At 41.8% G+C, this 25,336-nt stretch overlaps 1 protein-coding gene across 1 annotated transcript in view; it reads right to left on the bottom strand.

Annotated features, from left to right (window-relative positions):
• Positions 1 to 1,875: 1,875 nt before the first annotated feature.
• Positions 1,876 to 25,336, bottom strand: part of lancl2 (LanC lantibiotic synthetase component C-like 2 (bacterial)) — a 67,417-nt gene continuing 43,956 nt past the window's right edge. Inside the window, exons 8-9 of the mRNA XM_072253616.1 lie at positions 13,145 to 13,217; positions 1,876 to 2,191 (exon numbers count right to left, since the gene is read on the bottom strand). Coding sequence (XP_072109717.1) covers positions 2,115 to 2,191; positions 13,145 to 13,217 — 150 coding nt within the window. The 3' untranslated portion in view covers positions 1,876 to 2,114. The remainder of the gene's footprint in view (positions 2,192 to 13,144; positions 13,218 to 25,336) is intronic.

Raw genomic sequence — 25,336 nt, 5'->3', positions numbered from 1 at the left:
GATAGACAATAGAGGGTCAGTGGATGTTGCTTACTTGGATTTTCAGAAGGCCATTGACAAGATGCCACACATAAGGCAGCGTAACAAGAACCCATGGTATTACAGCAGGGATAGAAGATTGGCACACTAGCAGAAGACAGAATGGGAAAATTAAAGTAAACAAGAGAAAAGCTGCAGACACTGGAAATCCAGGCTACACACACACACACACACACAATGCTGGAGGAATTCATCAGGGTCTCAGCTCGAAATGCCGACTGTTCACTCTTTTCCATAGATGCTGCCTGGCCTGCTGAGTTCCTCCACCATTTTGTGTGTGTTGCATGGGAATAAAAGGCACCTTTTCTAGTTGGTGACTGTGACTAGTGGTGTTCTGGGTCGCTACTGAGACTGCTTCTTTTCACAATACGTGCCTAACAATTTTGCACAATACTATAATTCAATGATGGTACTGATGGCTTAGTGGTCAAGTCTGCAGGTGATATGAAGATTGGTGGAGGAGCAAGTAGTTTTGAGGAAGCAGGGGGACTGCAGAGGAATTGGACAGATTGGGAGAATGGGCTATTAGTGGCAGATGGAATATAGTGGAGGGAACTATATGGTCATACACTATGGAAGAAGGAATAGAATTGTAGACAATTTTCTAACTGGAAGAAAATTCAAAAATCAGAGGTGCAAAGGGACTTGAGAGTCATTGTGCAGGATTCCTACCATGTTAACTTGCAGGTTGAGTTGGTGGTAAGGAAGACAAATGCAATATTAGCATTCATTTTGAGAGGACTGGAACATAAGAGCAATTATGTGATGTCTTTATAAAGCATTTGTCAGACTGCTCTTGGGAGTATTGTGAGCAGTTTTGGGCCGCTTATCTACAAAAACATGCACTGGGATTAGAAAGGGTCCAGAGGAGGTTCACAAGAATGCTTCTGGGAATGAAAGGCTTGTTGGATGAGGAGCATGTGATGGCTCTGGGCCGGTACTCGCTGGAGTTTAGAAGAATGAGGGAGGATCTCATTGAAATCTTTTGAATATTGAAAGGCCTAGACAGAGTGGATGTGTAGAGGATGTCTCCCATAGTAGGGGAGTCTAGGACCTGAGGGCACAGCCTCAGAATTGAGGAAGAGAGATGAAGAGGAATTTCTTAAACCAGAGTGGTAAATCTGTGGAATTCATTGCCAAGGTTGGTTGTGGAGGACAAGTCATTATGTATATTTAAAGCAAAAATTGATAGGTATAGATTAGCAGGGTGTCAAAGGTTACGGAGAGAAGGCAGGAGAATGAGAAGGATAATAAATCAGCCATAATGGAATGGCATAACAGATTCAATGGGCTGAATAGCCTAATTCTACTCCTATGTCTTATTGTCATAAAATCCTTTAAGGTTGCTTTTATGTTTTAATTTTCTATAGCAATTATTCCTTATCACCAACAGCAAAACCAGTATTAAATCAACATTTGTATTACAACTGATGTTGCAAGATTATAACACAACCGAATGGTAATAATGAAAGAGTAGGAAAGAAATGAAACTTAAGTGAGAAAGATGCTATTTGGGGATAATTACACTTAATTTTTTTTTCCAACACAAGCCAGCTGCCAGATTTAGCAAATATGTACTTTATTTGTCGTGTTGCAAATAAAAAAAATCAAACAGGACCAACAACCCTAACTACATACTACCTTATTCTAAAGGGTATCTTCAAGCAGAATCATAAATAAATTGGCACCAGTGGATCAATGATCACCTTCTTCACATGCACAAAATGTACTATGACCAATATTTTACAAAATGCATGGATCCCAAATGAATGAAGACAACTAAAAATGCTTAAGATTTTAAGCGTGCATACAATCAAACTCTGAAGTAAGCATGTGTTAATTTTAGTTATTTAATTTTGTTTCAACTGAAATGCAATGAATTACAAGACAAAAACAATGTTATTCAGAGATTTTGCTTCATTTGTTGCCTTTGATTGTTGAAGTTCTTAAGATAGCAGTGGGAGTACATAGGTATTGAGGAAACAGGTACCAAGAAGTCCTATTCTCCACAGAAAAGATGTCCTACACCAAATCCAAAATCATTCATTCTTCAATTAGCACAACTTTGTTGTACATTACAGTTCCAAGGCTGGAAATCGAGCTGCTTCTGGATTCAAAATATCAGACAAGAAGTGAATAGCGCCAGCCATCCCTGTAAAATAAAATACAAAAGTACAGTTATTAGCCCATTTATCCATCTATAGTCCAGTAAGAGAGGTCATCCAGCTAACAATTTCCACATGCCACCTTGTGCATCGATTTTTTTTAGTAGAAACTGGAGCTCTGTGCAATATTAAACATTTCAATTTCTGATTGAAAATAGAAATTGTAAACAGTGATCTGTAGAAATTGGTCAGGCTCAGTCTTTATTGCTCTGAACATAGCAGAACAAGGGGTTACCTGACATTATTTTAAATAATATTTAAAATTATGTGGCATTAATAAGGTGAGTGCTTACGGTCTTTTCCTTAAAGTCTACAACAAGGGGGCTGAGATTAAGGGTGAGAGGGAAAGATCTAAAAGAGACCTGAGGGGCAACTTATTCATGCAGAGAATAGTTATTATGGAACATGCTGCCAAAGGAAGCAGTTGAGGTACAATGCTATCACTTAAGAGGCACTTGGATAGGTACATGCAGGGAAGGGTCTTAAAGGGAAATGAGTAGGCAGGTAACTGGGTGTCTGCCACCTCAAAGAAGGAAGGAAAATGGGCAGCCCGTGCAACCCTGTGGCCATTCCCTTTAATAGTAAGGATAACACTTTGAATACTGTTGAGGAGACAATCCACCAGGGGGGAGCCACAGCGACCAAGTCTATGGCACTGAGTCTGGCGTTGCAGCTCAGAAGAGAAGCAAGATGAAGAGGGCTGCAGTAGTGATAGGAGATTTCATAGAGGAATAAATACGAGATTCTGTGGGTGCGATTGAGGCACCCGAATGGTATGCTATCCCTCAGGTGCCGGGTCAGGGATGTCTTGTTTTGGGTCCATGGCATTCTAAAAGGGGAAGGGTGAGCAGCCAGAAGTCTTGGTATGAATTGGCACTAATGACATAGATAGGAAAGCTGAGGACATCCTGAAGAGAGGTTTTAGAGAGTAAGTAGAACGCTGAAAACAGGACCTCCAAGGTAGTAATCTCCAGACTGCTGCCTGAGGGCTGCAATCACATGCCAATGAAGGTAAGAAAAGGATAATTTGGCAGATGATGAGTGATTGAAGAATTGGTGCAGAGGGCAGGGGTTCAGATTTCTGGATCATTGGGATCTCTTCTAGGGAAGGTATGACCTGTACAAAGGGATTGGGTTACGTCTGAACCCTAAGGGGACCAATATCCTTGCAGGCAGGTTTGCTAGATTATTTGGGAGGAGACAAATCTTGGCTGGAGGACAACAGCTGGAGTGATAGGGCTGAGGATGGGGTCGTTGGTTTACAAACAGAGGCAGTGTGTAGTACAACTGCTAATAAGAAGAGGCTGATGATAGGGCAAAATTGCAGTCAATGGGATGAGTTGAGCACAAAATTGAAAAGCCTGATGAATACAGGACTAAAAATGTTACATTTGAATGCATGCAGTATACGGAATAAGGTTGATGAACTTGTAGTCCTGGACTTATTTCCTGGCATAATTTACATATTACTATTTAACTATTTATGGTTTATTACTATTTAATTACTTATGGTGCAACTGTAACGAAAACCATTTTCCCCCGGGATCAGTAAAGTATGACTATGACTATTATGACTAGTTACAGATTGGCATGTATGATCTTGTGGGCATCATGGAGTCATGGCTGAAAGATTATAGCTGGGAACTTAATATCCAAAAATACACATTGTATTGAAAGGTCAGGCAGGGAAGCAGAAGGGGTGGGTGGCTCTATTGGTAAAACATGAAATCAAATTACTAGAAAGAGGTGACATAGGATTGGAAGGTGTGGAATCATTGTGGGCAGAGCTAATAAACTGCAAGGGGAAAAATACCCTGATAGGAATTATATACAGACTTCTGAATAGTAGCAAAGATATGGTCTACAAATTACAATGGGAGATAGAAAATGCATGTCAAAAGGGCAACATTACAATAAGCATGGGAGAACGTCAATATGCAGGTAGATTGGGAAAAATCAGGATCCCAAGAGTGGGAATTTGTAAAATATTTATGAGATGGCTTTTTAGAGCAGTTTGTGGTTGTGCCCAGTAGGAGATCAGCTATTCTGGATTGGGAGTTGTTGCAATGAACTGGAATTGATTAGAGAGCTTAAGGTAAAGGAGCCAGTGATCATAATATGATAGTATTCACCCTGCAATTTCCGAAAGAGAAGCTAAAGTCAGATGTATCAGTATCACAGGGAGTAAAAGGAATTACAGAAATATGAGAGAGGAGCTGGCCAAAATTGATTGGAAGGGGACACTAGCAGGGATGACGGCACAGCAACAATTGCTGGAGTTTCTGGGAGCAATTTGGAAGGCACAAGTTAGATACATTCCAAAGAACAAATCATATTCTAAAGGCAGGGTGATGCAACTATGGCTGATAAGAGAAGTCAAAGCCAATGTAAAAGCCAAAGAGAGGGCATATAATATAGAAAAAAAAAGTGGGAAGTTAGAGGATTGGAAAACTTTTAAAAACCATCGGAAGGCAACTAAAAAGTCATTAAGAGGGAAAAGATGGAATACAAAGGTAAGCTAGCTAATAATATTAAAGAGAATACCAAAAGTTTCTTCAGATATATAACGAGTAAATGAGAGGTGAAAGTAGATATCGGCTGCTGGAGAGGTAGTAATGGGGACAGTGAAATGGCAGATGACCTGAATAAGTATTTTGCATGTCTTCACTGTGGAAGACACTAGCAGTATGCCAGAAGTTTGAGAATGTTGGGGGCAGAACTGAGTGCAGCTGCTATTACTAGGGAGAAGGTGCATGGGAAACTGAAAGGTCTGATGGTAGTCAAAACACCTGGACCAGATGGTCTACATACCAGGGTTCTGAAAGAGGTGACTGAAGAGACTGTGGAGGCATTAGTGATGATCTTTCAAGAATGAATAGATTCTGGCATGGTTCTGGAAGACTGGAAAATTGCAAAAGTCACTCCATTCTTGAAGAAGGGAGAAAAGCAGAAGGGAAGTTAAAGGCCAGTTAGCCTGACCTCATTGTTGGAAGATGGAGTCAATTGTTAAGGATATGGTTTTAGGGTACTTGGAGGCACATGATAAAATAGGTCAAAGTCAGAGTATTTCCTTAAGGGAAAATCTAGCCTGAGAAATCTGTTGGAATTCCTTAAAGAAATAACAAGCAGGATAGACAAAGGAGAATCAGTGGATGTTGTGTACTTGGATTTTCAGAAGGCCTCTGACAAGTTGTCACACATAAGGCTGCTTAACAAGTTAAGAGCCCATGGTATTATAGGAAAGATACTAGCATGGATAGAGCATTGGCTGACTGGCAGGAGGCAAAAAGTACAACTAAAGGGAGCCTTTTCTGGTTGACTGCTGGTGACTAGTGGTGTTCCACAGGGGTCTGCATTGGATCACTTCTTCTTACATTAATTGTCAATGATTTTTAAAATGGATTTGATGGCTTTGTGGCCAAGCTTGCAGACGATATGAAAACAGGTGGAAGGGCAGATAGTGTTGAGGAAGCAGAGGGTACAGAAGGGCTTAAACAGATTAGGAGAAGGGCAAAGAAGTGGCAGATGGAATATAGTGTCAGAAATTGTATGGTCATGCACCTTGGTAAACAAAATAAAAGCATATACTATTTTCTAAATGGAGAGAAAACTTTTAAAAAATTGAGGTGCAAAGGAACTTGGAAGTCCTCGTGCAGGATTTCCTAAAGATTAATTTGTAGGTTGAGTCGGTGGTGAGGAAGGCAAATGCAATGCTGTCCTCTCAAAATGAATGCTTAGAATATAAGAACAATGAAATAATGTTGAGGATTCATAAGGCACTGGTGAGGTCTCACTTGGAGTATTGTGAGCAGTTTTGAGTGTCTTATCTAAGAAAGGACATGCTGACATTGTAGAGTGTTTAAAGGAGGTTCACAAAAATTATTCTGGGATTAAAAGGCTTATCTACTGAGAAGCATTTGATGGCTCTGGATCTGTTCTCACTGGAAATCAGAAGAATGAAGAACTATCTCATCAAAATATATCGAATGTTGAAAGGCCTTGAGAGAGTGGATGTGGAGAGGATGTTTCCTTTGGTGGGCGAGTCTAAGACAAGAGGAAACAGCCTCAGAATGGAGGGATGTCAAGTTAGAACAGACAGCAGGAGAAATTTCTTGAGTCAGAATGTGCTGAATCTGTGGAATTCATTGCCACTGCTGGCTGTGCAAGTCAAATCACTGGGTACACGCTGGAGGAACTCAGCAGGTCGGGCAGCATCCGTGGAAATGATCAGTCAATGTTTTGGGCCGGAACCCTTCGTCAGGACTGAAGAGGGAAGAGGGAAGGGGCAGAGGCCCTATAAAGAAGGTGGGGGGAGGGTGGGAAGGAGAAGGCTAGTAGGTTCCAGGTGAAAAACCAGTAAGGGAAAAGATAAAGGGGTGGGGGAGGGGATAGGCAGGAAGGGTGAAGAAGGAATAGGAGAAAGCACAATGGGTAGCAGAAAGAGGCAGAACCATGAGGGAGGTGATAGGCAGCTGGGGGAGGGGGCAGAGTGAAACTGGGATGGGGGAAGGGAGGGGGAGGGGACTACCGGAAGTTGGAGAATTCAGTGTTCATACCAAGGGGCTGGAGACACATCCCAGACGGTATATGAGGTGTTGCTCCTCCAACCTGAGTTTAGCCTCATTATGGCAGTAGAGGAAGCCATGTATAGACATATCTGAATGGGAATGGGAAGCAGAGTTGAAGTGGGTGGCAACTGGGAGATCCTGTCTGTTGTGGCGGATGGAGCGGAGGTGCTCGATGAAGCAGTCCCCCAATCTGTGTCAGGTTTCACCGATGTAGAGGAGGCCGCACCGGGAGCACTGGATGCAATAGATGACCCCAACAGACTTAACAAGTGAAGTGTTGCCTCACCTGGAAGGACTGTTTGGGGCCCTGAATGGTGGCAGGAGAGGAGGTGTAGGGACAGGTGTAGCACTTACGCTTACAGGGATAAGTGCCGGGTGGAAGATCTGTGGGGAGGGACGTGTGGACCAGGGAGTCACGGAGGGAACGATCCCTGCGGAAGGCGGAGAGGGGTGGAGAGGGAAAGCTGTGCTTAGTGGTGGGGTCCTGTTGAAGGTGGCGGAAGTTGCGAAGGATATGCTGGATCCGGAGGCTGGTGGGGTGGTAGGTGAGGTCAAGGGGAACTCTGTCCCTGTTGTCGTGACGGGAGGATGGGGTGAGGGCCGAAGTGTGGAAAATGGAGGAGATGCGGGTAAGGGCATCATTGATGACAGCAGAAGGGAAACCATGATCCTTAAAGAAAGAGGACATTTGAGATGTCCTGGAACAGAAAGCCTCATCCTGGGAGCAGATGTGGTGGAGACGGAGGAACTGGGAATAGGGAATGGCGTTTTTGCATGTGGCAGGGTGGGAAGAGGTATAGTCGAGGTAGTTATGAGAGTCAGTGGGCTAATAGAAGATGTCGGTGGACAGTCTGTCTCCAGAGATGGAGACCGAGAGATCAAGAAAGGGGAAAGAAATGTCCAAGATGGACCAAGTGAATTTGAGGGCTGGGTGGAAGTTTGAAGTGAAGTCGATGAAATTGATGAGCTCAGCATGGGTGCAGGAAGCAGCACCAATGTAGTCGTCAATGTAGCAAAGGAAAAGTTGGGGAGCAGTACCAGTGTAGGTTTGGAGCATAGACTGTTCCACATAACCAACGAAGAGGCAGGCATAGCTGGGGCCCATGTGAGTACCCATAGCTACACTCTTGGTCTGAAGAAAGTGGGAAGAGCCAAAAGAGAAGTTATTAAGTGTGAGTACCAGTTCCGCCAACTGGAGGAGGGTAGTGGTGGTGGGGAGCTGGTGAGGTCTATTGTCCAGAAAGTAGCGGAGGGCTTTGAGGCCTTCTTGATGGGGAATGGAAGTGTATAAAGATTGGACATCCATAGTGAAAATGAAGCGGTCAGGACCGGGGAACTGGAAGTTATTGAAGAGGTGGAGGGCATGGGATGTATCCCGGATGTAGGTGGGGAGGGACTGAACTATGGGTGACAAAATGGAGTCCAGGTAGGCAGATACAAGTTCGGTGGGGCAGGAGCAGGCAGAAACTATGGGTCTACCAGGACAGTCAGGCTTGTGGATCTTGAGCATGAGGTAAAACTGAGCGACCCCAGCATCTGCAGAGTATTTTCTGTTTACAAATCACTGGGTATATTTAAGGCAGAGAATGATATATGATACAGGGAGAAAGCAGGAGACTGGGGCCGAGAGGGAAATAGATCAGCCATGATGAAATAGCGGAGCAAATTCTTTGGGCCAAATGGCCTAATTCTGCTCCTATATCTTATGGTCCTATGGGCTAAATGCAGGGAATTGGGACTAGCTGGGTGGCATGATGAGCATGGTCATCACAGACTTGTCAGGCCAAAGCACCCATGTCCTTGATGTGTTAATCTATAGCCTTATAAATCTATAACACTACTTGGAAGAATCTTTTACTGGTCTTTTCATTTTAGATCCTTAGTCAATTATTACAGGTGTATAATTTCAGTGTCAATGGCACTTATTTTTTTAAACTATATGCAGATTGTAAAAGGATGAAGAATGGCATACATGTGTAACTTCTGAGTGATTTAATTGATTTTCTCTTTGCATTATGTATTAACACTCAAGCTGGGTGGCATCTGAAGGAGACTGTGATTGATAATTATTTCTATCTTACATAGAACTAGAACAGCATAGCACAGCACAGGCCCTTCAGTCCACACTGTGTGCTGACTTTTTAAACCTACTCCAAATAGCCCTTCCCTCCCACATAGCCCTCCATATTTTTTCACTCATGAGTCCAAGAGTCTTTTAAGTGTCCCTAAAGTATACGGCTCTACCATCATCCCCAGCAGTGCTTTCCATGCACTTACCACTCTCTGTGGAAAAAAAACCTCTGACCTCCTCCAATACCTTCTCCACCAATTACATCTCATATTATGCCCTTTCATACAGTATTAGCCACTTCCTGCCTGGGGAAAAAGACACTGGCTTTCCACTCGGTCCACACCAGTCATAATTTTATACACCTCTGTCAAGTATCCTCTCATGCTCCTTTGATTAAAAGAGAAAAGCTATAGCTCACTCAACCTTTCCTCATGACACATTCTCTAATCCAGGCAGTATCCTGGTACATCTTCTCTGCATTCTTTGTAAAGCTTGCACATCTTTTCTACTCCATGTGTGGTCTTACATTTGCTTGGAAGCAGAGAATCTGAGTGAGATACTTAATGAGTACCTTGCTTCAGTACTTCCAAGGAAAAGGACATGGAGGATCAGGATCAGGAGATGGAGATCAATGCTCAGTGCCTTAATATGTTTGAACATTTAGAGATCAAGGAAGAGGAAGTGTTTGATTGCCTAATGAGTATTAAGACAGATACCTCCCCAGCACCTGATGGCATTTACCCCAGGTTATTCGCCAGAGGACTGCTAATGTTGTACCTCTGTTTAAGAAGGGAACAAGAGAAAATCCTGGGAACTACAGACTGTTGAGTCTCACATCAGTTGTAGTTGTAGTTGCAGAAAATTCTTAGGGACAGGATATATGAGCATTTGGAAACCCGTGACCTAATTAGGGAGATCCGGCTTGGCTTTGTTGGGGTAGGTCATGTCCTACCAAGATGATTAAGATTTTTGATAAGGTGACAAGAAAGACTGATGAAGGTAGAGCGGTAGACATTGTCTACATTGATTTTAGTAAGGCGTTTGACAAAGTCCCTCATGGGAGGCTAATCCAAAGATTAGGATGCAGCAAATTAGCTATGTGGATTCAGAACTGGCTTGTGCATAGAAGGCAGGGTAATGGTTGAAGGGACTTACTCAAGCTGGAGGCCTGTGATTTGTGGTGTTTCACAGGGATCGGTGCTGGGACCTCTGCTGTTTGTGATGTATGTAAGTGACATGGATGAAAATGTAGATGTGTAGGTTAGTAAGTTTGTAGATGATGCCAAGATTGGCGGAGGTATGGATAGTGTAGAAGACTGGCAAACAATACAGTGCAATATAGATCAGATGCAGGCATGGGCAGAGAAATGGCAGATGGAGTTTAACCCAGATAAATCTGAGGTGCTGCACTTTGGTAGTTGCTTAAGTGTTGCTGAACAGAGAGACCTTGGGGTCCATATTCACAGCTCCATGGAAGTGGTTACACAGGTTGATGGAGTGGTTAAGGCAGCTTATGGAATGCTTGCTTTTATTAATCCAGGCATTGAGTACAAAAGTCATGAGGTTTGTTGCAACTTTATAAAACTCTGGTTTAAAAGTTACATCTGGAGTACTGCATACGGTCTGGTCACCCCACTATAGGAAGGATGTTGAGGCTTTGGAGAGGTTTACCAGGATGCTGCCTGGTTTACAGGGCATGTGCTATCATGAGAAGCTAGACAAACTTGGGTTGTTTTTTTTTTGGAGCAGAAGAAGCTGAGGGGAGATCTGATGGAAGTTTATTAGAATATGTGAGGCATAGAAAGAGTAGATAGGGACTATCTTTTTTACAGAGTAGTAATATCTAATACCAGAGGGTATGCATTGAAAGTGAGGGGGAGTAGGTTCAAAGGGGATGTGAGAGATAAGTTTTTGTACTCAGAGTAGTGGATGCCTGGAATGCAGGTAGAGGCAAATACATTAGAGGCTTTTAAGGGATGTTTAGATAGGCACATGAATATGAGGAAGACAGAGAAATATGGACATTGTGTAGGTAGGATGGATTTGTTTTTGAGGATTTTGGATTTACCTTTTAGCTGGTTCAGCATAATATTGTGGGCTGAAGAACCTGTTCCTGTGCTGTCCTGTTCTTTGTTCTAACCAGCGGTTTAGAGAATTGCAGAATTACCTTGCAGCTCTTGAACTCAATACCCTGATTAATGAAGGCCAACACACCATACTAGGAATCAACATTCCATACCAAGAATCCTGCCATTAACATTGTACTCTGTCTTAAAGTTTGATCTTCCAAAGAGTATCACTTCATATTTTTCCAGACTGAACTACATCTGCCACTGCTCAGCCCTGCTCTGTATCCTATCAGTGTCCCATACAACAAGCACCTACATTATCTAAACTATCCACCAACACTGCAAACTTTCACATCATCTGTATGCAACTTTTGTGTCATTTTGGCATACAACATCCACACCCCCCCACCTAAGTATAACATGTGCAATAAATCTACTCTGTTACAGTATTTAGAGGGCTAATATGTCCTCATTCATGCAATCTGTTCAACTTCCATTACAAGCTAAATGTATATTGGGTCCTGACTCAATATAATAGCAAATATTTAATGGAAAATGGTAGCCTTATTAAATAGAGTTCCATTTATTTGGAGGAATTTACTTGTACCAATAATGTTTGAGTTTACAGGATACAAATGTAAGAATTACATCAGTTGAAACTATGTAAAAATGTAATACTGCAGAAACAATTACTCTGAAATAAAAATGGAAGATACAGGAAATAGGAGAATATCAGAATCTAATATTTGTTTCAGAATCAGCAAACTTAAAAAAAAATACAATGCTTATCAATTTGTAGATCAACCCAGCAATGGCATCTTTTTCACCTTTTCTAGTAAGTTCAGATGAAGAGGCCCAATGTAATCTTGGGGAACAGCATGTCATCTTTTGTCTGCGACCATCAGAACTCAATTTTGAAGTCTGTATCTTCAGGTATCTTGCACTTCCATTGTTTGTATCAGGACTGGTCATTTTTCATTTGTCACTCTCTTTCTTTCCTTTGTATATTCTGGCCTGTTGGACTTACCCCAGTTTGCCACCTATACAACTTTACCCACCCTTCTTAAATTTAGTAACCCATTCTACAGTCAAAAGAGCTCAAATGCCCATTTTGTATGATTATTTCATGCTATAACATATACTTATTTTGTTCCCATATATTAACCTCTCCACCTTCTCTGCTACCCAAAATATCTAGCTTTCTCTTTTTCTCACTTCTGACAAAGGGTCTTCACTCTGAAATGTTAACTATTTCTTTTTCCACAGATGCTGCTCGAACAGTCATTCAGCACAGAAGAAGGCCCTTTAGCCCGACTCATTCATGGGGACCAAAGTGCCTACCTGAGTTAGTCCCCTTTGATAGTGTTTGGCCCAAGTTCTTCCTTATCCATGTCTTTTAAAATTGTGATTGTACCTACCACTACCACTTCTCTGCCAGTTTTTATTCCCCACCCCACCCCATATCCACCATACCCATGCCCTCTAGTTTTAGATTTCACTAAACTGGAATATGACTGTGCCCATTCAATGTATCTACGCTCCTATGATTTTAAACCTCTGTGTCAGGGGTTCCCAACCTGGGGTGCTCGGACCCCTTGGTTAATGGTATTGGTCCAAGGCATAAAACAGGTTGGGACCCCTGCTCTATAGGGTTACCCCTCAGTCTGCTTTGTTGTCCCAGCCTATCCAGTCTCAATTTAAAACTTAAACCCTCCAGTCCAAATAATATCCTTGTGAATATTTTCTGTACCTTCTCAAGCTTAATCACATCCTTAATATATAGTACATCAACCAAAAGCACACACAATAATCCAAGTATAGTCTCAACGACTTGTACAGCTGTATCATGGCATCCCAGTCCCTCTGCTCAATGTGCTAGCCCATGAAGATAAACATACAATATGCCTTTTCATCACCAGTCTACAGGTGCCAGAACTTATGGGAATTATGTACTTACAGCCTTGGAACATTCCATTCTACAACACTCCACAGGGCAGAGATTTTCTAGAATTTTATTTTTATTTCTAGCCTATTGCATCTGCAGCTTTTATCTGTGATTTTCAGATGAAGACTTGTTCAACTGAAACATTAACTGTTTTTCTCTCCAAAAGCACTACTTGTCCTGTTAAGTATTTTCATAAAATCGAATTTGTTTCAGATTGTCAAATCATACAGAGATTTGTATCATCTCAAGACATTATTAAAAGGCCAACATACTGCACAATGTGTTACCTTCAAACAAAGAATATGGTCTGTCAGGAATGCGACATCCGTGAGTTCCATAATCCAAGCACCATTCTGCAAACTATAAATGAGAAGTTTCAAAGATGCGTTAAGTTGATTTCTTTGTTGTTTTAAATAACTAGTCAAAAATTGCTTGTGAGCAGCAAGCATATAAAAGCTCACAGAAAAAAGCCTAGAATATCAGGCATATAAAGGCTTACAGAAAAAATGTGAAGAGGGGGGAAGCTGGTTAAATCATGAACTCACTGTCATATACCCCACAGCTGGTTTAAAAATAATTAGGATTAAAAGCTAATTATGTGCCCACATCCTCTTGAGGAATAATAAAATTGGGCCAGTTTTGAAATTTAAACAAAGGATATAGTTAAAATAGAACACTGAGGAATGTTTTGTATTTTTGGTTCCAACTGAGACACCGTGATGCAGTCAATCAAAATTATAATGAGTCACAAATGCACCTACGGACAACACATTTATTTTTAACAATTTGATAATTCAGAATTAGTGACTAATAAATTTAGATAGCTGAAAAAAAAATTGAATACATACACTGTTTCAAGACTCCTGATGGTAGGATTAAAAAAGTTAAATGCTGAACAACATGTATTCCTTCATATTAACTAATGAAGAAGTCCAAGACAAGTTATTACATTGAGAGACGCAAGATGTAAGAAATAAAGATATTTCCCTCTCAATGTGGTGAAGCTACTAGAATTCTGCCATACAATCTGATAATTTTTAGATTGTAAATTGATAAACATTTCCTAACCACATTTTAACTATTTAGATGATAATCTAATAAATCCATTATAATAAAAAAAATGAGCACACATTTACATATGACTGTTGGTTAGCTGTAGGTAGAAAAGGAAGAATTCTGATATTTAGACTGGAGTTCAGTTCTCTGTGAAGCTTTTTTTTTCTGGCTAACAGGCACACACCTTCAGATAAGCTAAATCATGAACAACCCTAGCTCAAGGCCAACACAGATGAAATATATTAATGTATGTACTGTGGACAAGGCTATTGTGTATGATAATCAAATGGCATGGCCAGGGTTAAGGTTTTAACAAGGCATGCAAGTTTCGAACAAGACTATGGTATGAATTACAATTATGGAGATAGATGTTAATAGATAGGGTATGAGGGGGAGTGGGCGTGGGCATTCCTCCTAGCATCAAGAAACAGAAAATTAGAAAAGCCAAATGAGGTGAATTTGGCCAACAGAGATGACTTTGTCAGGATTAAATGTTCAGAGATAAAGCTTTAAAATTAAGCCTATAGTTTTATTGCAGGCATGCGTGTGCGCACACACACGAAGCATAAATTAATGTACAAAATTAACACTTCTGCAACCTAAAGATTGCTTAAAGAATGGTTAACCTCATGCAAAAATATATATACTAGCCTAATAATTTGAAAGAGAATTTAAAAAAAAGAAAACAAAGTGAAAACGCAGACCATACTAATTGTTCCATTTGTTGATACTTCAACTGTTCTGGACAAGTTTCTATCACAATTCACAGTTCAATTCACTTCACAACCAGCATACTCAAAACACCCCATGCACAGAATCAAATGTCCTTGTGAAAGGTCAGAGGCTTTCTGTATATCACTCTCTCCAGATCAGTCAACATTGAAAATGAAGACAAGATAACAAAGCCATCACTGCTTTTGGAAGATTGAGAAGCTTGGAAAGGAAGAGGGATCATGCTGAAGATATATTATTCTGTTGTCATGCCCACTTCATGCTTGTGAGACTGTGTAGTGTACTATAGGCATGCCAGACAACTCAACCATTTCCATGTGGCCTAACTATGTAGAATACTCCATGTGAAGTGGCAAGATTCCAAAACACACAGATTATGTCCCAAAAACCATTGTTAAAAGAATTACATGTCATTGGGCAGGATATATCCGAAGAATGTCTAAGGACAAAATACCTAATCTGTTACTTTATGGAGAACTATCTAAGGGCAAATGATCACATGGGAGGCATAAAAAAGAGATTCAAAGTCTCCTGTAGAACATCCCGGAAGAGCTTCAACATTAACATATACCACTGTGCTCAAGCGCTGGATCATTTATTTAGTGTAACTGCACAAAAAGTGGTGCTCATACATGAGGAAGTTAGAATAGGGAAAACAAAGAGGAAAAGAGTATCTCAAAAAATCAGGAGTGCTGTCGCTTCAGCATCCCTACACCTCTTGACACCTAAGTGAATGGAACCATCTAGCCAGTATGTTGTCTGGATTAGAGCACATTAGCTATAAAGAGAGGTTGGACAAACTTGGATTGTTTTCTCAGGAGCAAAGGCTGATGGATAGCTTCGATAGTCAAGAGTTTTATCCCCAGAAAAAAATGTCAAACATAGAGAGCAGCGCACACTCTTCATTAGAGTTTGAGGAGATTCAGTACGTTACCAAAGTCTCTTACAAATTTCTTTAGATGCACAGTGGAGAGCATTCTGACTGGTTGCATCACAGCCTGGAATAGAGTCTTCAATGAACAGGATCACAAGAAGATGCAAAGGGCCGTAGACTCAGCTGGCTCCATCATGGGTACAACCATCCCCACCATTGAAGACGTCTTCACAAAGCTTGCTGCAAAATAGCAGCATCCATCATCAATGATAGGGCTGATCATAATGTTGACCATCAGCAATGGGGTAGTTGGCAAGTAGGTGCAGTGTGTAGTGAGACTGTGAGGAAGTACAGGCAGATGTTAGGGGAAAATTGCAATAAGTGGAGGGAGTTCAAGTGTAACAGGGGGCCAAAACCAAAAAGGATGATAAATACAGGACCAAAGCTGTTATATTTGAATCCACGCAGTATACGAAATAAGGCAGATGATCTTATAGCACAATTCGAGACTGGCAGGTATGATGCTGTGCACATCTCCAAGTCGTAGCTGAAAGAAGACCACAGATGGGAACTTAACACCCCAGGATACACATTGTATCAAAAGGACAGGCAGGTAGGCAGAGGGGTGTGGTAGCTCTATTGTTAAAAAAATGAAATTAAATCCTTAGAAAGAGCTGCAAAGGATTAGAAGGTGTAGAGTCCTTGTGGGTATTGTTAAGAAACTGCAAGGATAAAAAGATCCTGATGGGAGCCACATAGATCTCCCAACAGCGGCCAGGATTTAGGCTACAAATTACAACAGGAGATAGAAAATGCATGTTAAAAGGACAGTGTTGCAATAATCATGGGGTTTTCAATATGCAGGTAGATTGGAAAAATTCAGTTGGTGCTGTATTCCAAGTGAAGGAATTTGTAGAATAACTACGAGATGGCTTTTTAGAGCAGCTTATGGTTGAACCTACTAAGGGAATGGTAATTTTGGATTAAAACTCATATAATGACCCAGATTGGATTAGGAAACTTAAGGTAAAGGAACTCTGAGGAGACAGTGATCATATGATGACAGAATTCACCATGAAGTTGAGAAGGAGAAGCTAAAATTGGATGTATCCGTATTACAATGGAGTAAAGGGAATTACAAAGGCATGAGAAAGGAGTTGGCCACAGTTGATTGTTCAAAGTACATTTATTATTAAAGTATGTATACTTCATACATAAGCTGGCTGGTGGTGTAGTGGCATCAGCACCAGACTTCAAGGCTACTGGTCCCAAGTTCGAATCCAGCTGGTTCCTTGCATGTTTTCCACCCACGCAGGGTTGACCATTAAACTAGCAACTCAGCCTCATAAAAAAAGTCAAATATTACAGAAACAGCAAAAATACCACCCGAAGTGCCACAAAGCGCGAAAAGGAACAGCACAAATAATACTTCATACAACCTAGAGACTTGTCTCCTTGCAGACAGCCACAAAGATTGAAAGGGAACACTAGAAGGGATAATGCAAAATACTTATAAAGTACGGCTAAAGTGGTGCATCTGGGGATATTTGGAAGGTGCAGGAAAGATACAAACCAAAGGTGAAGAAGTATTCAAAAGGGAGGATGAGTCAACTGTGGCTGAAAAGGGAAGTCAAAGACACTATAAAATGAGAAGACAGGATCTTTCCAACATCTTTCCAACCACTGAAGTCAGGTTAACTGGCTTATAATTTCCTTTGTTGTTCTGCCTCCTTCCCTTCTTAAAGAGTGGAATATCGTTTGCAATTTTCCAGTGATTTCCAGTAATTTCAAAAATCTAGTAATTCTTGAAATATCATCATTAATGCCTCCACAATCTCTTCAGCTATCTGTCAGAATCCTGGGGTGTAGTCCATCTGGTCTTGGTGACTTTAGCTAGAGGGTGGTGAAAGTATGGAATTCTTTGGTACAGAAGACTGTGCAGGCCAAGTCATTTGGTACATTTCAAGGTACAGGTGGATAGGTTGATTAGAGTGTTAAAGGCTATGGGGCTAAGGCAGGAAAAGGGGTTGAGAGGGATAATAAATCAGCTATGATGGAATGGTAGAACAGACTTGATGGGCTGAATGGCCTAATTGTGCTCCTAGGTCTTATTACTCTCACCATTTGGGACATTCCTTCTTCCTGCTACGACCATCAGGGAGGAGGTACAAGAGCCTGAAGACCCACACTCAAAGATTCAGAAACAGCTTCTTTCACTCCATCAGATTTCTGAACAGTTTGTGAGGCCATGAACACTACCTCAATATTCCTTCTTTTTGCACTATTTTTGTAATTTATAGTAATTTTTTTTTGTCTTTTCATTGTACTGCTGCTTCAGACAGTGCTTCAGACATATTTTACATCAGCTAAGTCACTGACAATAAATCTGATTCTGATTTCAGTTAAGAGGGAAAAAGCTTCAAGAAAGATTTACAGTACAAGGCCAGTTTTCGTAACTCAGATGGGAAGTGGTGAAAGCAGATATGAATGCAATGTTTAAAAGGCCTTTACATATAAACACTAACTGGCAGGGATATGGACCATACGTAGTTTAAATTATCATGGGCTGAAGGGCCTATTCCTGTGCTGTACTATACTATACTATGTTCCATGTTCTGTTTAGGTATGGTTATATTAAAACGAACTATGAACGTTGAACATTGCACAGAACATCGAAACAGTCTGATTGGCTAATTTGCAAAGAGGACAGCCAATAAAACAAAGGCAAGGCAAAGAGTTATCATAATCATAAATAGCAGAGTTTGAATTCCTGAGTGCAGGGTTTGGCTCAGAGGAGTGAAGCAGAGGAACGAAACAAGTAAGGTCTAGCAAATTATTTTTAACTTCACTATTTAGAATGAGTGCAGTTGGGATGTCAGTTAGGCCAGTGGTTTGCTACTCCTGAAAGATGTAGGAGATCAATGAGATTCCCAGTGTCCCCAAAGATACATGTGTAGGAAGTGTGCCCAGGTACATCTGCTGACTGACCACACGACAGAAATGGAGCTAGATTTGGACATACTTTGGATTTTTCAAGACGCTGAGAGAATTGGAGACAAGGGCTTTAGTGAGGTGGTCACACCTAAGATGTATGCTGCAGCAAGCTGAGTGATCACCAGGTGATGCAAGGGGAAGAGACAGATAGAGCAGGGTCTCCCTGTGACCATTCCCCTCAGCATTAACAATATCTGGATACCGCTAGGGAGGAACAGCAATGGTGGCACTGTTGGAGGCACAGTGACTGGCTCTGAGGCTCAGCAGGTAAGAGGAATGTTCTTGGATCACCCGTACAAGAGAGACTTATTGCATCTGAACTGGAAGGGGACCAAAATGCTGGATAGGAGATTTGTAAATGCTACTCTGGAAGGTTTATACTAGAGTGGCAGAGGGGTGGGGTCCTGAGGACAGTTGTGATAGGAGACTCGATAGTTAAAGGAACAAACAGGAGATTTTGTGCCTGAAATGAGATGCCAGGATGGAGTGTTGTCTCATGGGTACAGGGTCAAGGACATTTTGGACAGGCTATAGAATATCCTCAATGTTAAGGATAAGAAGCCAGAGATTATGATGTATGTTAGTACTAAAGACATGTGTAAGTAGAGAGAGGGATGAGGTCCTGTGCAGTGAAAATAGAGAGAACCTAAATAGTAAGACCTCAAGGATAGTAACATCTGGATTACTCCAAGTGCCACACATATAGAGGGTCGAAACAGAAAGAAAGCTCATGTGAATGAGCAGCTAAGGAGCTGGTACAGGGGACAGGGATTCAAGTACTTGGATCTCTAGGATCTCTTCTGGGGTAGGGGTGTCATGTATAAGAGAACCTGAACTGGAGGGGAATCAATATGCTGGATAGGAATTTTGGAAATGCTACTTCAGAAGATTTATAGTGGAGCAACAGAGGGCTGGGGTCCTGAGCAGTTAGGTGGTTGACGAAAAATCAGGGGCTATTGAGAACAAAGTTTATTCATCAGCATAGTACAGGGACAGGAAAAGCAATTGGTTGAAATGGCATTTATTTTGATGCAAAAAGCTTAGCAGGCAATGTGGAAGAATTCAAGTTATGGCTTGGCACTGGTGACAGAAACATGCCTGAAGGAAGGGCAGAACTGGCAACTCAATGTTGCAGGATTCATTTGCCACAGGTGTGTCAGAAGTGCAGGTGAATAGGATGGAGGATTGCTTTCTTGATGAAAGAGGACATAACAACAGTCCTTAGAAAAGGTTATTCTTGGGGATCATTCAGTAAAGCCACACAAGTCATAGAAAATAGTGTCTGACAAACCTCCTGGAGTTCTTCAAGGAAGAGACTAAGGTTAGATGGGGTAGGGGAGTGAATGTTGTTTTAGCAAGGTCTTTGACAAGGCTCTTCATGGCAGGCTAGTGTGGAAGGTTAGATCACATGGGATCCAGGGGAGATAGTGGACTAGATTCAGAATTGAATCAGTAGAAGAGAGCGACGGGTGAGGGCTGTTTCTCGGACAAGAAGGCCTCTATCTAGTGGTGTGCCTCAGGGGTCAGTACTGGAACTTCTGTTGTTTGTGATTTATACAAAATGATTTGGATATGAATGTACAAGACACAGTTAGTAGATACGTGTATGATGCTAAAATTTGGTAGTGGTATATGTTACAGAAAAATTACTGGGGGATCTTAATCGGCTGGGTATACAGGCTGAGGATTGATAAGTGGGTTTTAATCCAGTAAAATGAGAGGTATTCCATAGTGGGAGGTTAAAGAAGGGTAGGACTTGTACAATGGACAGTAGGACACCAGTTAATGTTACGGAACAAAGAGACTTCGGAGTAGAGCGCATAGGTTGCTGAAAACAGTATCCACAGGTAGATATGGCAGTGAATGTGGTACTTGGCACAATGGCCTTCATCAGTCATGCCACTGAGTGAAGGAGTTGGGAAGTTATGTTGCAGTTATACGAGATGTTGGTGAAGCCATACATGGGGTACTGTGTAGTTTTAGTCACACATAAGGAAAATGTTATTAAACTGGAAAGATTGCAGAAAAGATTTACAAGGATATTGCCTGGATTTGGAAGCCCGAGTTACAAGCAAAGGTTGCATAGACTAGGACCTTATTCCCTGGAACATAGGAGAGCAGATTCAAAGTTAATCATATGTACTTTGAAAAATATGGTGAAAAGCATTGTTTACATAAAAACCAATACACCTAAGGGTGTTCCAGAGGCAGTCTGTAAGTGTCGCCGCACACTCTGGTGCCATCACAGAATGCTCACAGCAGATCAAGACAAGCAGCAACAGCAAACAGCAGCAGTAGAATTGAAGAGTGAGCTAAAGAAAGAGATATACAAGATCAAAAGGAGCATAGGCAGGGCGAAAGCACAGTCTTTTTTCCCTCCGGGAGGGGTTTCTTTCTAAATAAAACACAAGAGGACATAGATTTAACATCAGATGCAAGAGATTTAAAAAAGACATCAGGGACAGCTTTTTCAGGCAAATGCTAATGTGCACCTGGAACGAGCTCCCAAAAGCAGTGGATGAGGTCAGGACATTAGCAACATTTAAAAGTCTTTAGAGGGCTATAGGCCAAACATGGGCAGACATAACTAGCTCACTAGACAACATAATTGGCATGGACCAGTTGAGCCGAAACGCCTGCTTCCAAGTTGTATGACTATAGCCCAAAGAAAATCTTTACACTTAAATCATCCAATCATAAGTCAACTCTGCTTTCTAATCAGATTGTTTAACTTAGGTTAATGGCCTCAGAACAGAACCCCAATGCAAATGATTCCTTTAGACAATATCCCTTCTTTTTTGACTGCCATCAATACACCCACTAAACCCATATTTGATCCTTCACTGTTGATATTACAAGTTTTCCCAAGATAATTGGATTGCATGAGATGGGGTACAGACCAAAGGCAAAGTACACTGTTAAGTAAGTGTGCAAAGCAGATTTGTACACAAGGGACATCTGGCTTCCAAATGGTATTTTGAATTTTATTGTAGTTAACAGAGACCCTTTGTTCCATAAATCCCCATTTTATCTCCCTTATTAAGATATGCTTTTTGGAAACTGATATTTTGTATGAGAGGGGGAAAATTGCTCAAATTAAGCAATTTTAAATGTATTCTAACAAGGGATAGAGGGTAGTGGGTAAAGAACCTGCATTATGCAGAAACAGCCAAGTGATAACGAAGATATACCGAAAACAGCAGCTGAATTTGGAGTACTATAAGCAATGATGGTTCGGTATAGGGACAAATACTAATATTTCACAGAACATGTAGCAATGGCCAGCAACAGAAAGCTAATCCAAACGGAAATAAATACTAAATATTGATTGAGATTACAATTAGACAGAAATTAAATAACTACAAAGGAATGGAAAGAGATACATGGAAAAAGTACATGGCTTCCAGTAACTTAAGTGTTAGAACAATGTACTGTAAATGCAAATCTGTTAATGATAGGGAAAGACAACTAATTCAGACTGGAAGCTGTGAAAATCATTTGTAGGATTAAGGATAGAGCAAAATTTAACAATCAGTGCTAGGTTGGTTAGATGAATGAAGGAGGTAGGGTTGAAGTGCTAAAGAGTAAGATAGAACAGAATAAGGATAAGAAAATCTGTCTGGAGCTAGTTGCTTAAATGAGAGACAAGATTAATTTAATGCATTAGCAGCAGACCAATCAATTCACAGAAACAGAGAGCTTCGCACAGGTCGGGGAGGAGAGTTTTTTTTAAAAAAAGGAGCGTCTCACAGAGCTCGGCACATTAGAAATAGTGGATATGACCATGAGGCCTGTTTTCTGTTCTGGGTGTCAGATGTGGGATGTTTCGGGAGACTTCCAGCTTCCCTGATGGCCACATCTGCGTCAGGTGCGTCGAGCTGTAGCTCCTTGGAGAGTGAGTTAGGGAACTGGAACTGCAGCTCGATGACGCTCAGCTTGTTAGAGAGAGTGAGGTGGTGATAGACAGGAGCTATAGGCAGGTATTTGCCACGGGGCCACAGGAGACAGATAAGTGGGTGAAAGTCAGGAGAGAGAAGCAAGGGAGTCGGGTAGTGGAGAACACCCCGTGGCTGCCCCCTTAACGGTAAGTATTCCATTTTGAGTGCTGTTGGGGGAGGACAACCTACCTGGGAGAAGCAACAGTGGCACTGAGTCTGGCCCTGTGGCTCAGAAGGGTAGGGAACAGAAGAGGAAGGCAGCGGTAATAGGGGACTCAAGAGTTGGGGGACAGATAGGCGACTTTGTGGGTGCAAAAAAGAACCAAGGATAGTAGTTTGCCTCCCAGGTGCCAGGGTTCATTATGTTTCTGAGTGCATCCACAAATGGGAGGGTGAGCAGCCAGAGGTTCTGATACATATTGGTACCAACGACATGGGTAGGAAAATGGTGGAGGTCCTGAAAGCAGAATACAGGGAGTAGGGAAGGAAACTGAGAAGCAGGACCTCAAAAGGTAGTAATCTCAGGATTGCTGCCTGTGCCATGCAACAGTGAGTATCGGAATGAAATGAGGTGGGGGATAAATGCATGGACTGAAGGATTAGAGCAGGGGGCAGGGATTCAGATTTTTGGATCACTGGGATCTCTTCTGGAGAAGGTGTGACTTAAACAAAAAGGATGGTTGCACTTGAATCTGAAGGGGACCAATATCCTGCGGGTAGGTTTGCTAATGCTACTGGGAGGGTTTAAACTAGATTTGCAGGGGGCTGGGAACCGGTGAAGAGGCAGAGGATGGGGAGGTTGGAGCACAAGCAGAGACAACTCATAGGGAGTTTGTGAGGAAGGATAAGCAGTTGTTAGAGCAAAGATGCACTCAGCCTGATGGTTTCAGATGTGTCCATTTTAATGCAAGGAGTATCTAAAACAAAGGCGGATGAACTTAAGAGAGTGGATCAATATGTGGAACTATGATGTTGTGACCACCAAAGAGACATGTATGTCTCAGGAGCAGGAATGGCTGCTGAGCGTGCCGGCTTTAGATGTTTCAAAAAGAACAGAGGAGGAGGCAAATGAGGTGGGGGAACCACATTGCTAATCAGGGATAGTGTTATAGCTGCAGAAAAGGAGGAAGTCATGGAGGGATGGTCTACTGAGTCAGTGTGGGTGGAAGTCAGAAACAGGAAAGGAGCAATAACTCTACTGGGTGTTTTTTTTATATAGACCCCCAACAGTACAGGGATATCGAGGAGCAGATAAGGAGAGAGATTCTGGAATGGTGCAATAATAATAGGGTTGTTGTGATGGGAATTTTAAAATTCCCTAATAATGACTGGCATCTCCTTAGCGCAAGGGGTTCAGTTGGGGTGGAGTTTGTTAGGTGTGTTCATGAAGGTTTCCTAATGAAATATGTTAATAAGCCAACTAGAGGAGAGGCTGTACTTGATCTGGTATTGGGAAATGAACCTGGTCAGGTGTCAGATCTCTCCGTGGGAAAGCATTTTGGAGGTAGTGACCACAACTCTATCTCCTTCACCATAATGCTGGAGAGGGATAGGAGCAGACAATTTGGAAAATCATTTAATTGGGATAGGGGGAAATATAATACTATTGGGCAGGAACTTGGGAGCAAAAATTTGGAGCAGATGTTCTCAGGCACTGCACAGCAGAAATATAGCAAATGTTCAGAGAACACTTGCATGGAGTTCTGTATAGGTATGTTCCATTGAGGCAGGGAAAGGAGGGTAGAGTTAAAGACCCATGGTGTACAAAGTATATAAAAAATCTAGTTAAGAAGAAAAGCTTACGAAAGGTTCAAGAAGCTAGGTACTGTTAGAGCTCTAGAAAATTACGAGGTTGCTAGGAAGGAACTTAAGAATGGAATTAGGAGAGCTAGAAGTAGCCATGAGAAGGCCTTGGTGAGCAAGAATAAGGAAAACCCCAAGGCATTCTACAAGCATGTGAAGAGCAAGAAGATGAGCCGTGTGAGAATAGATGCAATAGTGGAAACGTGCACGGAGTTGGAGGAGGTAGCGGGGGTACTTAATGAATACTTTACTTCAGTATTCAACACGGAAAAAGACTTGGGCAATTGTGGGGTTTACTTACAGCAGACTGAAACGCTTGAGCATCAAGAAAGAGGATGTGTTGGAGCTTTTGAAAAGCATTATGTCAGATAAGTCACCGGGACCGGATGAGATATACCCCAGGCTACTGTGGGGAGCAAGGGAGGAAATTGCTAAGACTCTTGCGATCATCTTTTCATCATCAATAGGGACGAGAGAAGTACCAGAGGATTGGAGAGTTGCAAGTGTTGTTCCCTTGTTCAAGAAGAACCTGAGAGGCAGGATTTATGAGCATTTGGAAAGGCATAATCTGATTAGGGATAGTCAGCATGGTTTTGTCAAGGGCAGATCATGTCTTACCAGCCTGATTGAATTCTTTTAGAGGATGTAACAAAACACATTGATGAAGGTAGAGTAGTGGATGTAGTGTATATGGATTTCAGTAAGGCATTTGATAAGGTTCCCCATGCAAGGCTCCTTCAGAAAGTACGGAAGCATGGGATCCAAGAAGACCTTGCCTTTGCGGATCTACAATTAGGTTGCCCACAGAAGATGAAGGGTGTTTGTAGATGGTTCATATTCTGCACAGAGGTCAGTGACCAGTGGTGCTCCACAGGGATCTGTTCTGGAAACCATCCTCTTCGCGATTTTTATAAATTACCTGGATGAAGAAGTGGAAGGGTGGGTTAGTAAGTTTGCTGATGACACAACGGTTGGGTGTGTTGTGGACAGTCTGGATGGTTGTCAGAGGTTACAGCGGGACATCGACAGGACGCAGAATTGGGCTGAGAAGTGGCAGGTGGACTTCAACCCGGATAAGTCTG

This window comes from Mobula birostris, chromosome 3 (assembly GCF_030028105.1).
Source record: "Mobula birostris isolate sMobBir1 chromosome 3, sMobBir1.hap1, whole genome shotgun sequence".
NCBI classification, from domain to species: Eukaryota; Metazoa; Chordata; class Chondrichthyes; order Myliobatiformes; family Myliobatidae; genus Mobula; species Mobula birostris.
This window is presented reverse-complemented; position numbering and strand designations above follow the sequence as displayed.